This window comes from Nicotiana attenuata, unplaced genomic scaffold (assembly GCF_001879085.1).
Source record: "Nicotiana attenuata strain UT unplaced genomic scaffold, NIATTr2, whole genome shotgun sequence".
Classification (NCBI taxonomy): domain Eukaryota; kingdom Viridiplantae; phylum Streptophyta; class Magnoliopsida; order Solanales; family Solanaceae; genus Nicotiana; species Nicotiana attenuata.
Window position 1 is genome coordinate 9,111 of NW_017674193.1, and position 14,782 is coordinate 23,892.

Here is a 14,782-nt window from a genome sequence, read left to right on the forward strand (position 1 = left end):
AGATGCAACTCGTAGATGACCTAGTGTCATTTATGCCAGAGCAGAGCGCTCTTCTCAAGAAAAGAAAGCGGAGAGGGTGAGGCTCCTGCTAGAGTCATACTACTCTCTCTTTATGAACTATATAAGGCAGGGGGGCGAAAAAGAGGTCAAGGCGGGGAACCTGATATCTGATGCGAACAGTCAGTCGAAAGAGCGGAGCTTAGAGCCTTTACTTTATGTAAAGCGTGCCCGCCGACCCCTGACCTGCCTCCGATTACTGAAAGTGAATTCGTTTTCAATTATCCTAAGCCGACCTATCATTCATTGGTTAGGGTTAGGGAAAAAAGCTATATCTATCTATGATAATATGAGTACACAATAAACCCCCCCCCCCTAACAAAAGAAAAAAAAAGAAAAAAGGAAAAAAAGAAGTTCCATTACCACTTAACAACAACAACAACCCAGTATAATCCCACAAGTAGGGGTTTGGGGAGGGTAGTGTGTACGCAAACCTAACCCCTACTCTAGGGTAGAGATGTTGTTTCTAATAGACCCTCGGCATCCTTCCCTCCAAGAGCTCCCCACCTTGCTCTTGGGTGACTCAAACTCACAACCTCTTGGAAGTGGAAGGTGCTTACCATCAGAGCAACCCACCTTGTCCATTACCACTTAATCTTCTGATTTTGTTGTAAATCATATTTTAAAATATACTACTAGTATACAATAGTATTATTTTATTTGACATGAAGAATTTAAAAAGTGAAAAAAGATATAGGGTGTCGCAAGATAAAATTGAAAGGCCGAACTGCAGACCACGTGCAGAGAGGGAGGGAGGGGCAGAGTGGCGTAAGCCAATCCAGAAAGCAAGAGATAACTTGCGAACTCCCCGATTCCCATTTCCTATTTCCCCTCTTCTTCTCTTTTCTTTATATATTCCTTCATAATTATTACAATCCTATATTTACTAGTAGTACGAGAAACTGAATACAAAAAACATAGAGCCACTCAACTCAATACAACAAGACTTACTCACTAGCAGTTTCAATCGAATTTGAATGGTGGGAAACTCAAGTCACTGATGGACTAATGGGTGCTCAGAAAAGCATTCATGCTGGCAAAGGTAGAGTTCTCTTCTCTCTCATTTCCCAAATAAGACTCAATATTTATTAGTGTCTCATAACTCTCTGAAATTTGTGTTTTATGAAGCTTCTTTTTTTTTTTGGGGGGGGGGGGTAGGAGGGGGTGGTTACCTCTAGTTTTGGCTTGTGCTTTATGATTGCAAAGGTTGAAAATTTTCTTTTTTACTTACATTTCTCTCACAAAATATTGAATTATTTTGAATTGTGCTATACTGTGTTTTTGGTTGTCCATATTGGGTGCTGATAGTTCTTTTTTGTGCTTTATATAATAAAGATTTGATTTTTGTATATCTTTCTTGAATTCGAGTTGGTCTTTTCTTGCAGCTAAAATAGATGTCAATGTAGATTTTACCCATAAATTATGTGCTGCTTTGATGCTCCAACCTTTCAGGTTATTACATATTAAAGCAGTTCTTCGCAATTGGTTTTGTTTTCATCAGTTCTTCACTCTTTGTTTCTTTCTAATATTGCTGTTCTATCTCTGTCAAACAGGAATTCCGGCAGCCCCCTTGAATTAGTAATTGGCAGGTAATATTGTTTTGAAACATTGAGCTTCTTTTTGTTTTGGTTATAAATTTTTGATGGGGTTTATAAGGATGGAGGGTTGAGGTTTGTGTTTAAGCAGTGTTTTTTTTTTCTGCTCATGCTTTTATTGACAATCCTTTTGTTTTTATTCTGCCAGTCTTTGCATAAAACACCCAAATTTATTTGGCAAGAGCGAGAAGCTAGATGTTTTGTGGGATAAAGGACTCTATGATTCCAATATCTTAATAACATATCGGAAGCCAAGACCAGAATGGCTTCCTCAACAGTCCTTTATCATTCAGGTTTGCTATACTCTTTTGTCCAGGCTAGTTATTATCATTTTGCAAATAAATAATTTCTCTTGTTTCATTTGTTTATTACTACATATTATTTGTTGTTTGGAACGGAGGTGCAATTGTAGTAGTTGTTGTTGTATTACGTATTATTTTTTTGGTCAAAGAAGAATAGACTGAATTTTTGAACTCTGAAATAATCTGGTCCTTGAAGCGGCTGTGAAATTCAGTTGATTGGAATTCAAATTAAATACGCGGGAGTAAGTATGTTAAAATGAGCTATTATCCCACCCAATGTTCTTAGAATGTAATTACCAATGTTGAATCAGTTATAAAAGAGGGCATATTGACGTGAAAATAATAACTTTTCTGTGTAACCGATCTGCCTCGAAGGCATGTTTGTTTGAAATTAGAACCAGTTTAACCGATTCTTAGTATCAGCTCGAGAGCAGGCTTTAAAACAACTTATTTGTTTTGTATGGAGAATCTGACACATTATGGACTTTAATGCGTACTATACTTGTTGTCCAGCATTCCGTTTCTCCCGAGATTGGGGTCCATGGCTTACCAGTTGACAACTTCTCTCGCTCTGGAAGTGGTGGAGTTAACTTATGTCGCTTCTCTGCTGGCTTAGATTTGAGCGAGCCTGCAAGTTCCAACTGGAGCAGCAAGACAAGTGTAAAATTTGAGGCAATTGCGACTCGTAGCACTTAATGGAGCTCTATAGACACGTTCTTTTAATTTCAAGTTTAATGCACTAAGCTTTGTGTTGTTTGAGGAAAACATAAATGTTATTTGTCATGCAGCATATTCGTCCTGTAAGCGATGAGGGTCGCTCAATAAACAGAGATCTTCATGGGTTTCCAGTGACTTGCAGGTATCTTAAGCTATTACTGATTCTTAACTTCATTTAGTTCAGTTCTGACTCAGCGTATATTGTCAAATGCATGTTTTCCAGTGGTGGCTATCATGATAGTATGGTAGTAGTTAAACAAGAGTCTCGATATGCAAAAGCAAATGATCGTAGTTTTACTCAAGTAAGTCACTTTCTATACACAAAATGGTGCAAATATTCTCAATTTATGTTCGATTTTGATATTACAGTGCATGCAATGTTCTATATGCTTTCTAAAACATGTGCCTGCTTGTCCAGTTTAGCCTGCAAATAGAACAAGGGATTCCTATTCTTTCCAAGTGGCTGATCTTCAACCGATTCAAGTTTGCTGCGTCAAGGGGACTAAAGCTTGGGCCAGCTTTTCTCTTGACAAGGTGAGCGACATTTAATCTAGGACAATTGAAGATATCAATTTTGCACCAGTTGGTTTCAAAACCAAGGTTAATCAGTACGATTTATACTAGTCGAACAAAGGTATAATAATGAAGTTCCTGATAAAGAGATATACAAATGAAGTAAAGATAAATAAGCATCCAACTGCCACGAGAACGACATATATAAGATAGGGAAAGTTAGCATTCTGTGTTTTCAAGTGTCTGATGATTTATTGGTAAGTTACTTAGGAATGGACAAATATTAACGTGAGAAGCTCAAGAGGAAACATGTAGGAAGGAATGAACTAATGATCAACGCATCAGGAAAACAGGGTAAGTAAGTCAAAAGCAAAAGATGTTTGAAATACGACTTGAGCGTTGGAGAAATCAAGATCTATGTGTATTATAGAAACACATAAACACATGGGAACTGGAGTTGGAACTAATAGAAAATATTGAGCTTTTAACTCTACTTTCCTTTTTGAACTAATAAAATGTTGAGTTTTAAACTCGACTTTGCCTCTTCAAATTCAATGTAAAGCAGTAGTTTAAGAACTGGGACTTCTGCTTTTATTTATTTGTTTGTTCTTGATAAATATATCTTCATTAGTCAGATTTACGAAATATATCTTTAGTTGTTTATGTAGATTTATTACTAGTTTTTTTTCTTCTGCTTAGTTATATTACAAGTATTTAAATCTCAGAGAGAAAAGCTCTCTCTTCTTCCTAGAATTATGGAACTACAGAAACTAAGCAAAACTTTGATCCTCCTGCGAACAGCCATCTCCGACTAGTTTGTGTTTCGATGAAGCTGCAGAAATCTATTGACTCAGTAGTGGTCTATGCCAAAGTAAAAAGTAGAGCAGAATAAACTTTGTTGTCAAATGACTCCAGCCTGATCTATAGAGGAGCGGCTGGCCAGTGCGGTCTTTAGACAGCATATGTCACCACAAGCAAGTGGTAATGAAGCCATTTTTTCAGTATCAGGAGTAGAAATTGATTTTATTGAATACATGCTTTGTTGGGCATATGTGCCAGTGAAGTGCAATTGAAACAATTGGGCAATTGGGTTCACATGACTGAAAAGGAACCAAGGTGTATAAGTTACGATTGTAGTCCGATTGCCCACTGGCCACATAGTGTATGGGTCTTTTCAACAAGTTGGGAGATTTTCCGGAGTATTCATTCATGTTGATATTAGTCTTGCTCTTGCAGAATGTATCTCTAAAAAATTTTAAGCCTTGCTGTTAAACAATGTTTGTATCCTATATAGTTTTATTTTCTTGTTTTCCTTTTAGAATGCATCTTTCCATATCCCAAAGTCATACCTTTTTCTCTTGACAGCCTCACAGGTGGTTCTATCGTGGGGGATATAGCTCCTTATCAAGCTTTTGCAATCGGCGGGCTTGGCAGTGTCCGAGGGTATGGTGAAGGAGCTGTTGGTTGTGCTAGATCTTGTCTGGTTGCTAACAATGAACTGACGTTTCCTTTGGTATGTTTTTATTTGTAAGTTACTGAATCTTTGCTTGTAAGGGACAGTCATTTGGCTGCACCTTTTGCAAAAATTATGTTCTTTCTAGTCTTCTAACTTCCTTAATGATGCAAAAAGATGGAGGAAATCTTGCTAATTGCAAATGACATTCAGGAAAAAAAGAGAGGAGTAACTGTGCAGTACAGACTTCACAAATGGATTTGCTTATTTTGGTTTGTTAAAAATCTATTGCACTTAGTATGAAACAGGTGTTAAGGGGAACACATGTCTTTTTATTGGCAATGACGTCTTCTCTTAATTGAAGAATTTGATATTGAAGAAATGTCCTGTCATTAAGTAAGAAAATTCTATTGTAAGATAAATCATCAAATGACAGTGCTTTAAAGTCAAAAGAACCTTTTTTTCTAATTTGAAGAAAATAATTTTATTGACAAGATTAGTTGTAAGAATTGGCGGTTCAAGATTAGTTGCAAGAAATGATAGTTTTTGTAACAGTTAAAAGGTTATCCTTGTCCCACTAAATGAAATTTCCTAGCTTAAAGTTCCAGTATCAAACTCTTCTACTAAGACCGAGAAATTTATTTTCCTTTTTTGAGAATGATAATAAACATAAGTTAAACTAAGACTGAGAAAGGATTGTTACTAAGCTATTAAAAAATCTGCTCTTTTAACCGTTTCTTGCTATTGTCTCCTCTTATCTGCACTTGCATTGCCTATGAAATTAGTCTGTACTAGTCTCGTATACTGCCCTCATTAAATCCTCTGCATCCATTTGGACCTATTAAATTTTATATTGTGTGGAGTCTCACACACAGTGCTTTGTATCCAGAACCCGATGCTTGATGGTGCAGTCTTCTTGGATTGTGGATCTGATTTGGGCTCAGGTCGTCATGTGCCTGGTTAGTGACTTAGTAATTCTTACATTATGCAGAAGTTTTGCTTTATGTTACCGACTACTGTTGAAATTTAGAAACATATGTGTGAGAATTTTAGAAAAATCTTCCTGTCGATTACTCCTTTTGGAAATGTTTGAGAATGTATGATTGCTTAGTTGTATAGTCTCTCTGTGTTTTCTTATGTTGCTTGAGTTAGGTATTTTTTTTGTTTTTTTGTGAGGGGGGGGCTGGCAATAAATATGAAAAATCCAAATAAGTGGTATGAGAAATTATTTTATATATTAGGAGCCGTGGAGCAACATTTAAGTTGTCTCCGTGTAACCTATATGTAACTGGTTTGAGCTGTGGAATCAACCCTCTTGGGGTGAGACCCTTCCTTGGACTCTGCGCAAATGCGGGATGCTTTTTGCTCCAGGCTCCCCCCCCCCTACCCCCCCCCCCCCCCCCTTTCATTTTTTTAAATTATAATTTTCTGTGTCCTTTGCTTCGCTTCTTTTTAACTTGTTTACCTCATGCTCTTCATCTGCCTTACTTCTATTGAGCCAGTATTGAGTAGATTACTTGTTGTAAAGGTTACAACCTTTTCTTTCCAATGAAGCTGTTAATGGTTTAGTTTATGACATAAGCAGTTAAGCTTAATGATGTTCTGGTTATGGTTAATTACTGCTTTCGAGATCTAAGTCCACACTTTAGGTTTCACTGTGAAAGCGTAGATCCACATATACTCTCGTAAGATATTTAGGATAAGTGCATGAAGACAATCCTCATCAACAAGATGACGAGAATATCTGCTGAAAAATGTATTGGAGTAACACTAGTTTGTTTTGCTAAATCATTTCTGAGGGATGTGGAGCTTGTTAATTCAGTTGTTTTTAGCCATAAAAAAAGAGGCCTTCAGTGTCTCCTAGCAAGATAGTAAAAAGCAAATGCTTTTGAAATGGAGAAGTTCAATATTGTAGGATGTGTAATCTTAAATTCCCGACTGCTCTAGCTAAGCTTTAGGTTAACTAAAAACATGCATGTTCGGATCTCTCCTAAGTGTTGCAAGTCTACAATCTAGTTGTAACTACTTCCTTTACCTCATCAATGTGATGATGAGATTGCTTTGTTGTTTATCATGTTCAAGAACCTCTCAGAAGTTACGCCAATAGATAAATCTAAACATAATGAACATGCTTTCGGCTCACTTTGTCATTTGTCTGTCTTAACATATTTTCTCTAACATTTGAGCATTTCAGGGAATCCCGCTCTTAGGCATGGCAAACCAGGAACTGGAGTTGGTCTTGGATATGGCCTTAGATTCAAGTCTCAGTTGGGACATTTCCAGGTGGACTATGCAGTCAATGCATTTCAACAACGGACTGTGTACTTCGGCTTCAGTAACCTCCCCTCATGAGAGTTCACCACAGCACTTGCAATGGTAGCAAAACTTATGATCAGCGTTTCATCTGTAGAGAAAATTTCTGAGGATATCTCTAAGGGATCGGATGTTGGGCTCTGCGTAGTAGCCTGTCCCTTATTAGAAACAATGGCTGCTCTCTTGCAGAGACAACAGTGAAGATTTTTCTCATTGAGCAAATTGGTGCAGAGAAGCGGTTCCATTTTCATCCTACCGCTTCAAAGATCAGAGTGAAAATTGTAAATTCTTTACCGCGACCATCAGGAAGTGAGTCTTCATGTCAAAGTTAGTAATCTGCTATAAGACAATGTAGACGTTCAGTTTCCTTTTTTCTTTTACAAATATAGAATTTGTTAGCTGATTTCATTCTTGAAGTGGAATTACATATTATGTGATACTGGTTTCGCAGTGTTGTTCTTTAGTCAAGGTGGCAAAATGGTTAAAAGAAAACAGTTATCCACCCATATTATCCGTCAAAAAATGGGTTGGATAATAAACCATTTAAAAACGGGTCGAATATGGATAAAGAACCACATTATCCACTTAAAAAATGGATAACTAATGTGTTTAATTTTTACATTTGTAAAGCCTCAAACTGAAGTTCCTCAAGTTTGGAAGACAAGGAATTCTCTCATAAATGATTATATTTAAGAAGCCATGGATAATATGGATATCCATATTAGCCGCCGGATAAACCCGTTTTATCCGTCTCAAATACGGGTCGGATCGGATAATTTATCCGCTTAGACCCGCTCATATCCGACCCGACTTGTCCATTTGCCATCCCTAGACAAATCTGTCAACAGATAATATTCCTCGTTGATTGAAAAAAGAGCTAGTTATCATACAAAGAAAATGCTACAAGTTAATCCCTGTACATATAAAATAGACGTCCGGTAAGTGCATAGAACTTAAACTCAAGAGAAGAAAGACTAGCCATAAGGTTGGACATGCGACCAATAATCCAAGCTTAAATACAATAACAAATATTGTTGTAAGCAAATTTGAAGCTTCATTATTACATCAAATGAAAATCAAAATAAAGTACGCCACCTAACAAGAAATTGCCTCTGTCCGTGGTGCAACAAGCGTTACCACTCGTTCAAATCTTGTAGTATAAATCTACTGAAAAACTAATCCCACTCTTTACATGTCAGTGGAATCTTTAGGTTCAAAGTGGAATTTTTGGTTCAAAATGACTGAGATTAGCAAGGATGAATACAAGAAATAGAAGGTAGTAATATTCCAACTACAAACTATCACAGGTTTAAATCAAGATAAGTAAGACATTGCTACAAGTAGGAGAATGTTAACTCCTACCATACATGACGTTGAACGTCTAAAGTAATTCATCCTCAAGTTAAAAAATAGTTAAGTCGAATCCAGGAAAGTAAACGAACAATTTGTAATGAAGGAAGTATTAAGATTGATTAGATGATAGTACTAGTACTTGCAGAAACGTCGATGGACCTATCATCCTCGTCTCGTATAGTAGTAATCATCAGAGCAACTTGGTTTATACTAGGCCTAGCCTCAGGAGAATGGTTCACACATTTTACAGCAACTTGTAACAAATTAACCATCCTCTCTTCACTAGCACCTTCCTGTATCAATGTTCTATCAAAAACTTCAACTGTCCATTCTTCTCTTAGTACAGAAACAACCCAACTTGCAAGGTCTAGTCCATTGTTTTGCACTTTCCCTGTTAGTAACTCCAAAAGAATTACCCCAAATGCATAAATGTCTGCTTTAAACATTGCTTCTGCATTTTCGTCGGTTATAGGGAAGACATTGGAACTGCTGGGAAATTGAGCCTGGTTTTGTATAGTACTAATTTCTGTGCTGCTCATTAGACCATATTCACTGATGCATGGTTCCATGTTGTTGTTCAACAAAATGTTGGATGATTTTAAGTTTCCATGAGGAATTCCGTCATGTTGAAGCTCTTGATGCATGAACGCTAAAGCATCGGCTACACCTGCTGCTATAGAAAGTCTGCTGCTCCAATGAAACATTTGGCCCGTGTGGATTCCTGATAATCAGATTCATAGTGTTTAAATGACCGTGTCACACAATTCAATATGGTATTAGAGCAGATTCAAGTTTCACCATCGCCAAGTATCAAAAAAATTTATGAGAATTAGACTACCATGACCAGGAGGTCACGGGTTCAAGCTGTGGAATGCAGCTTCTTGCGGAATGCAGGGTAAGGCTGCATATAATAGATCCTTGTGGTCCGACCCTTCCCCGAACCCCGCACATAGCGGGAGCTTAGTGCACCGAGCTACCCTTTTATAGTTTAAGCATGTGCATGCGATATACAAGGTTTATTTCACGTATGGTCAACTTTATCCCCTGTAACGGCAAAGTCACGGAACTATTTTTTGTCATATTAAAATAACTAAATTTGCCCACTATAACAGCAAAGTAACTAAACTTTCCTACAATAACAGTAAAGTTATAAAACTATTTTTTTGTAACTCTACCCGGTAAGACAGTAAAGTTACTAAACTTTTCTCAATATAATGATGAAATCTACTCATAAAGGCGACTTTACTGTTATATGGAGCAAACTATAATGACTTTACTGGTATAGTTGGTAAACTTTAGTTACTTTCATGTGACAAAAAATAGTTTAGTAACTTCAACTAGGATAGTGCATAAGTTCAGTTACTTTAACGTAACAAAACATAGTTTCAATAAACTATTTCAATGGGTAAAGTTCAGTAACCATACGTGAAATTAACTCCACAATTCAATATACAGAAAGAATAGAGTTAGTTATATGTCTTGTTAAAAGTAACTGACTAACTTACCTTGCAGAAGTCGAAGAAGACTACCATTATTTTGGTACTCATAGACAAGAAGCTTCTCTTGTCTAGAGGAATAAAAGGCAACAGCAGGCAACACATTTGGATGCCTGATTTGGTCAAGTTTCTGCATTCTCTTCTTGAACTCACTACCAGATATTGACCAATCCTTTATCCTCTTTACAGCCAAAGTCATGTTAGGATTATCACACATCACTTTATAAACACTACCATGTTTCCCTCTTCCAAGTAACTCAGCTGGAGCCTTCAGCAAATTCTCAAATTTCAATCCATTATTCATCTCTGGACTCGTAAGAACCACGAGTGACTGTGAAATCGCGGCGTTGCTTTCATCAGAAGAAACTGCAGCTGATGAGAAACCTGAATTGCTCGCGCCTTTCTTAGATTGATCCATTGATGTAATAGTAATCCTGTCACTATCATGATCAAATGCAGCCACCTTTTTCATCGCCTCGAGACTCAACTCCTTTTTCTTTTGCTTCTGTTTCCTTTTTTTGTAGACGCATAGTAGGATAACAAAAACCAGAGCCAGGCCAATTAGAATATAACCTGAAAACATGAGAATTTCATCTCTTGACAAGTTTCTCTTTGGCTTGTCATGATCATCTGAGTCTGCCTCTTCGGGCAATGATGAGCATGTTGTTGCCAACGGGGCGCCACACAACAGAGGATTGTCCATGTAGCTACTAACAGGGAAACGATCACCCTCAGGCGGAATCAATCCACCGAAATTATTGAATGAGACATTAAATGCAACAAAATTGGAGAAATCAAATTCAGGTATCTCCCCTGATAGCTGGTTATTTTGAGCCTCGAATTCCATCAAACCTGATATCGTAGATAAATCAGGCAAAACCCCTGATAATTCATTTTTGGATATATCAAGCCTTTTCAAGTTATTCAATCTTGAAAATGATTGTGAAAGGCTACCCGAGAACCGGTTTCCACCTAGGAAAAGGTGTGTTAGATGTTTGCACTTGTCTATGCTATCCATGTTTTTTCCCTGAAGTAAGTCATTTTTTAGACTGAGGTAAAAAAGGGTGTCCACGATTGACTCCACGTTACAAATTGTGTTGGCATCAAAAGTTCCATAGAAATTGTAATCATCAAGAATGATTCTCTCCACAGAAAGTGTCTTTGCATTACATGTAACACCAAGCCAATTATCCTCACAAGGATCTGATGTTGAGTTCCAGCCTGAATTAGTTCCAAGAATTAATGTACTATTATTGTTAGAAAGCTCTGCAATAAACTTGAGTAATGCATCTTTAGCCAATGTTTCATCTTCATCACATTTGGTAGTGTCAAGGATAAGAAAGAACGATATGAAGAGCAAAGCAAAAGTGAGGATTTGGTTCATTTTTGCATGATACTAGAAAAAAGTGGGAAAAGGGGAGATATAATGCAGATTTCACAGTTGAGCAGTGGAAAACAAATTATGATGAGTTATGCAGATATAATTGTGGATATTCCCAATGTTTGAAGTAGTCATTAATCGACTAATTGTAGTGCCATTTGGCGGAAAACACAATGAAATTTGTATAAACATTGTGGACTTGGTTATACAAAGTCAAGTACAGTATCAGATTCTCACGTCTCAAAATCTACTAATTAAATCCGAAGCCGGCCAGCAGCAAACTTACTCTGTAACTTTATCCTCTACTGTCTTTACTTGTAGAGGACTATCCAGCAAGTTAATTAAGACAATAGAGCACCTTTTGTAGATACCCCTTTATAAGGAAGTTACAAAAAAGAACAAGTAAAACATGCTCTAATATATAGGACACAAAGGGATTTCCATTTTTTTTCAAGCCAGTTGCATCAAGGGGATTAGCGTTTGTCTGAAAATTCAAAATTAGAGTTGGCAATATTTTTAAAAGCTTTTGCAAACCCTGTTTGTTTGACTTGATTTTTCACAAACCCTAATGTTCAAGTCATTTTGAGCCTTGGCATGAGAATTTTTTCTCGTGAAATTTACTCATCTGCTGCCATCTAACACACTTTTTTCTTGGTGGAAACCGGTTCTCGGATAGCCTTCCAGAATCATTTTCAAGACTGAATAACCTGAAAAGGATTGATATATCCAACAATGAATTATCAGGTGTTCTGTCTGATTTAACCCGGACAATTTCTGGTTTGATGGAATTCTGAGACTCAAAACAATCAGCTATCAGGGGAGATACCTGAATTTGACCTCAAATTTTGTTAGTTCTAATGTTTCTTTCAACAATTTCAGTGGATTGATTCCACCCGGGGTTGATCAATTCCCTGTTAGTAACTACATGGACAATCCTCTGTTGTGTGGCGCCCCGTTGGCAAACACAACGTTCCCATCCTTGCCCGAAGAGTCAGAAATTCCAAGTCAAGACTGAAAATTGTAGCATTAGACATGCTTTTGTCTGCACTGATTACACCACTTTCTGTAGTTGAACATCCAATTTTTCGTATTGGACGTCCACAAAGGCATTACAATGAAAATAGTAAATTAGCACACTCTAGGAAATTTCCAGAAAAACAGCGGAAACGAACATATGGAAGAAGGATAACAAGGCTACCTTTTTTTTACTAATATGCACATATATACCATGAGTCATTATAATATTGACAAAGACCAAAAGTTGCAAGAAGCTTACATATTACTACTATCTACAGAGTCCTAAGACTATAAACTACCCAAAAATCTTCTTGCAATTCAAAATCTTCCAAACTATTAGCTAGGCAAAACATTCATCATCAGTATAACAAATACTGAGATCATCCAAACAGCTGAACTCACCTAAAAGAGATCCATAGTTATCAATGATTGGTAAGCCGAGTTTCAGCGAAAATTTGACTTCACTACCACCTGTAAGTTGTACCCATTGTCCCATCCACAAATCTTCATCAACTTGACCTTCTAGCTTCTTCTCCCCTCCACTAGAATCAGTTGGCACATTGCTTTGCAGCTCGCACTTTGTTGAGCACTGAAAATTGAATTCCTTAAACGGATGATAAGCATGGAAAGCTTCTTCAGCAGTGTCAAGACTAGTCCCCAACAAATTTCTTGTCATACTTATGGAGTGGCTTTGCTCGCAAGAATCAATCCTTTGGCCACTTTGAAATGCTTCACAATTTACATGGCCTTGTTTGCCATTGACTAATTTCTTTTTCCCATGTTGCTTCGAATGAGTGTTCTTATTAGTACTTTGCGGCTCCTTCGCGTTGACTAGTTTCTGAAACTCGAGTTTCTTAGATTGATAAGCCCGGGAAGCCTCTTCAGCAGTATGAAAAGTCCCCAACCAAATTTTTTTCTTAGTGATGGGGTTTGTAATCTCAGATGTATATTTCCCCCACTTGTTCTTGTGAACCCCAATGATATGTGTTGTTTTGTGTCTTTTATTTCTACCTACACTAGCAGTATCTAAGGACGACGATGCGCCAACAGGCGATTCGTGCTGAATTTGACCACAATCCTTTGGTTTATTCTCCTTATTTCCCAGCTGGCATAATTTATCAAACTCAGACTTGTAGGAGAAATAAGCTTCTGAAGCCTCTTCAACCGTGTCAAAAGTGCCCAACCATATTTGCTTAAGCCTAATGGGGTCTCTAATTACAGCACCATACTTGCCGTTCTTTTGCCTTCGGATTCCATGTAAGCTTATTTTTGCTTTAGTATTGCTTGTTGTTACAGTATTACTATTACACCCATCAGATGGTGATCTTCTTGTTCCCTGGAAAAAAAATTAGCCATTAAACATGAGGTTTCTTTACAAGATTCTACACTAATTATGAGGTTCTTTCTTTTACTAATTTCTCAGATATTGTGCAATGTGAAGGGGCGGATAGAGCTTCGAGGTACCAGGTTCATCTGAACCCCGTACTTTTGACGCCGAGCATAAATTTATATGTAAAAGTAAACTAAAACTGCAACAGATATAACGGGTTCAAATTCAATGCTAAGAACCATAAAGATTGAACTCATAAAACAATGTGCATGTTAGAGTTAAAGCCTTTTGATGCATATTTTAAAAGATTCAAACATACCTGCTTTTCCTGAAAAGGGTCTTCTCTTATCTCCCTAATAAAGGGATTTTTACCATTTCTTTCAGCAGCACTAGTTGTGTTAGTGGAATTTGAGCCCTGTGGTTTGAGCAGTGAAGATGGAATTTTTTGCATGAGCTGGGCAGTGGCAGAAGCAGAGGATTTACTTTTACTAGAGCCTTGATTTGCCTTGACTGGTTGAGCAGTTTTAAAGCTACCCAACTTAACCTTTTTTTTCTTAATAGGATCTTTAATTGCAGCACCATATTTACCACATTTTCTCTTATGAACCCCAGCAAATTTAGTTGCATGCAAATCCATAACTGTACTGTTACTGTCCATGTAATCGTGATTCTGCTCCTTTACCTTGTAATAAAGAATCTCAGCTGACCATCTTCTACTTTCTTGACTTTCACTAGCAGATGAAACAGCAGCATCTGAGTCCAAGATTACAACTTGGGTTATCTTATTTTGCTTTTTATTACTGGTTTCTTCTTCTGCTTCTTTTTGCTTTGCAACAGTTTCCATGGGTCTGATTATGTTATCGAGACAATGTTCATTTACTATCCATTGAACTGAGGGAATTGGGGTATGTTGGAATTTATGAGAGTACTTTTTAGGCACTGAACTATTCTATTCGTACACTGCAGAGTAGTATGGTGGAAACTCTAGATTCCGGAACCCAATGGTGGTCTTATTGGACTAAAATACCGAAATAAGTAATAAAAAAAACTTAGTGACCAAACTATATAAAAAGTGGTTTTAAATCGCGCTCACGTTAAAGTAAAGCGCGTTTTAAAACCACAATTCAAACTATGCTTTACCTGAAGTTGATTGGACGTTTAATTAAACCGTTTTTCATCTTCAAATACCCGTCCCCTTCCTTCCCCCACGTTCAAAGCAGATGTCCCCTTTTAAAATTCGAACAGCCACCCCCCC

The 14,782-nt window shown here is 37.3% G+C and overlaps 3 protein-coding genes across 5 annotated transcripts; 1 reads left to right on the plus strand and 2 right to left on the minus strand.

Annotated features, from left to right (window-relative positions):
• Positions 1-752: 752 nt before the first annotated feature.
• LOC109218172 (outer envelope protein 80, chloroplastic) lies at positions 753-7,400 on the plus strand. 3 transcript variants are annotated; one of them, XM_019382513.1, is made up of 11 exons: positions 753-1,099; positions 1,443-1,509; positions 1,611-1,646; positions 1,801-1,945; positions 2,468-2,626; positions 2,743-2,813; positions 2,895-2,973; positions 3,090-3,205; positions 4,550-4,711; positions 5,527-5,596; positions 6,832-7,400. In XM_019382513.1, the coding sequence occupies exons 1-11, from the start codon at positions 1,066-1,068 to the stop codon at positions 7,015-7,017; spliced, it is 1,125 nt and encodes a 374-aa protein (XP_019238058.1). In that variant the 5' UTR covers positions 753-1,065; the 3' UTR covers positions 7,018-7,400. The 3 variants fall into 3 exon arrangements, with proteins under 3 accessions (XP_019238058.1, XP_019238061.1, XP_019238059.1); XM_019382516.1 differs by having other exon boundaries at positions 4,550-4,697; XM_019382514.1 differs by having other exon boundaries at positions 2,468-2,614.
• A 1,022-nt stretch (positions 7,401-8,422) lies between these two features.
• On the minus strand, positions 8,423-11,183 carry LOC109218167 (probable inactive receptor kinase At2g26730). Its single transcript, XM_019382509.1, has 2 exons — positions 9,809-11,183; positions 8,423-9,024 (listed from the first exon to the last, which is right to left on the minus strand). The coding sequence occupies exons 1-2, from the start codon at positions 11,181-11,183 to the stop codon at positions 8,423-8,425; spliced, it is 1,977 nt and encodes a 658-aa protein (XP_019238054.1).
• Positions 11,184-12,384: 1,201 nt separating this feature from the next.
• On the minus strand, positions 12,385-14,514 carry LOC109218168. The gene is made up of 2 exons (XM_019382510.1): positions 13,847-14,514; positions 12,385-13,533 (listed from the first exon to the last, which is right to left on the minus strand). Exons 1-2 carry the CDS (start codon positions 14,369-14,371, stop codon positions 12,538-12,540), a joined length of 1,521 nt encoding a protein of 506 aa, XP_019238055.1. The 5' UTR covers positions 14,372-14,514; the 3' UTR covers positions 12,385-12,537.
• Positions 14,515-14,782: the final 268 nt, after the last annotated feature.

Coding starts and splice junctions, on each gene's coding strand:
- LOC109218172 (XM_019382513.1), top strand. CDS start 1,066: ATGGGTGCTCAGAAAAGCATTCATGCTGGCAAAG. Junction 1,100..1,442: donor AAGCATTCATGCTGGCAAAG/GTAGAGTTCTCT, acceptor CTTTTCTTGCAG/CTAAAATAGATGTCAATGTA. Junction 1,946..2,467: donor AACAGTCCTTTATCATTCAG/GTTTGCTATACT, acceptor CTTGTTGTCCAG/CATTCCGTTTCTCCCGAGAT.
- LOC109218168 (XM_019382510.1), bottom strand. CDS start 14,371: ATGGAAACTGTTGCAAAGCAAAAAGAAGCAGAAGAAGAAACCAGTAAT. Junction 13,534..13,846: donor ACCCTTTTCAGGAAAAGCAG/GTATGTTTGAAT, acceptor TTTTTTTTCCAG/GGAACAAGAAGATCACCATC.
- LOC109218167 (XM_019382509.1), bottom strand. CDS start 11,183: ATGAACCAAATCCTCACTTTTGCTTTGCTCTTCATATCGTTCTTTCTT. Junction 9,025..9,808: donor TCTTCTTCGACTTCTGCAAG/GTAAGTTAGTCA, acceptor TCTGATTATCAG/GAATCCACACGGGCCAAATG.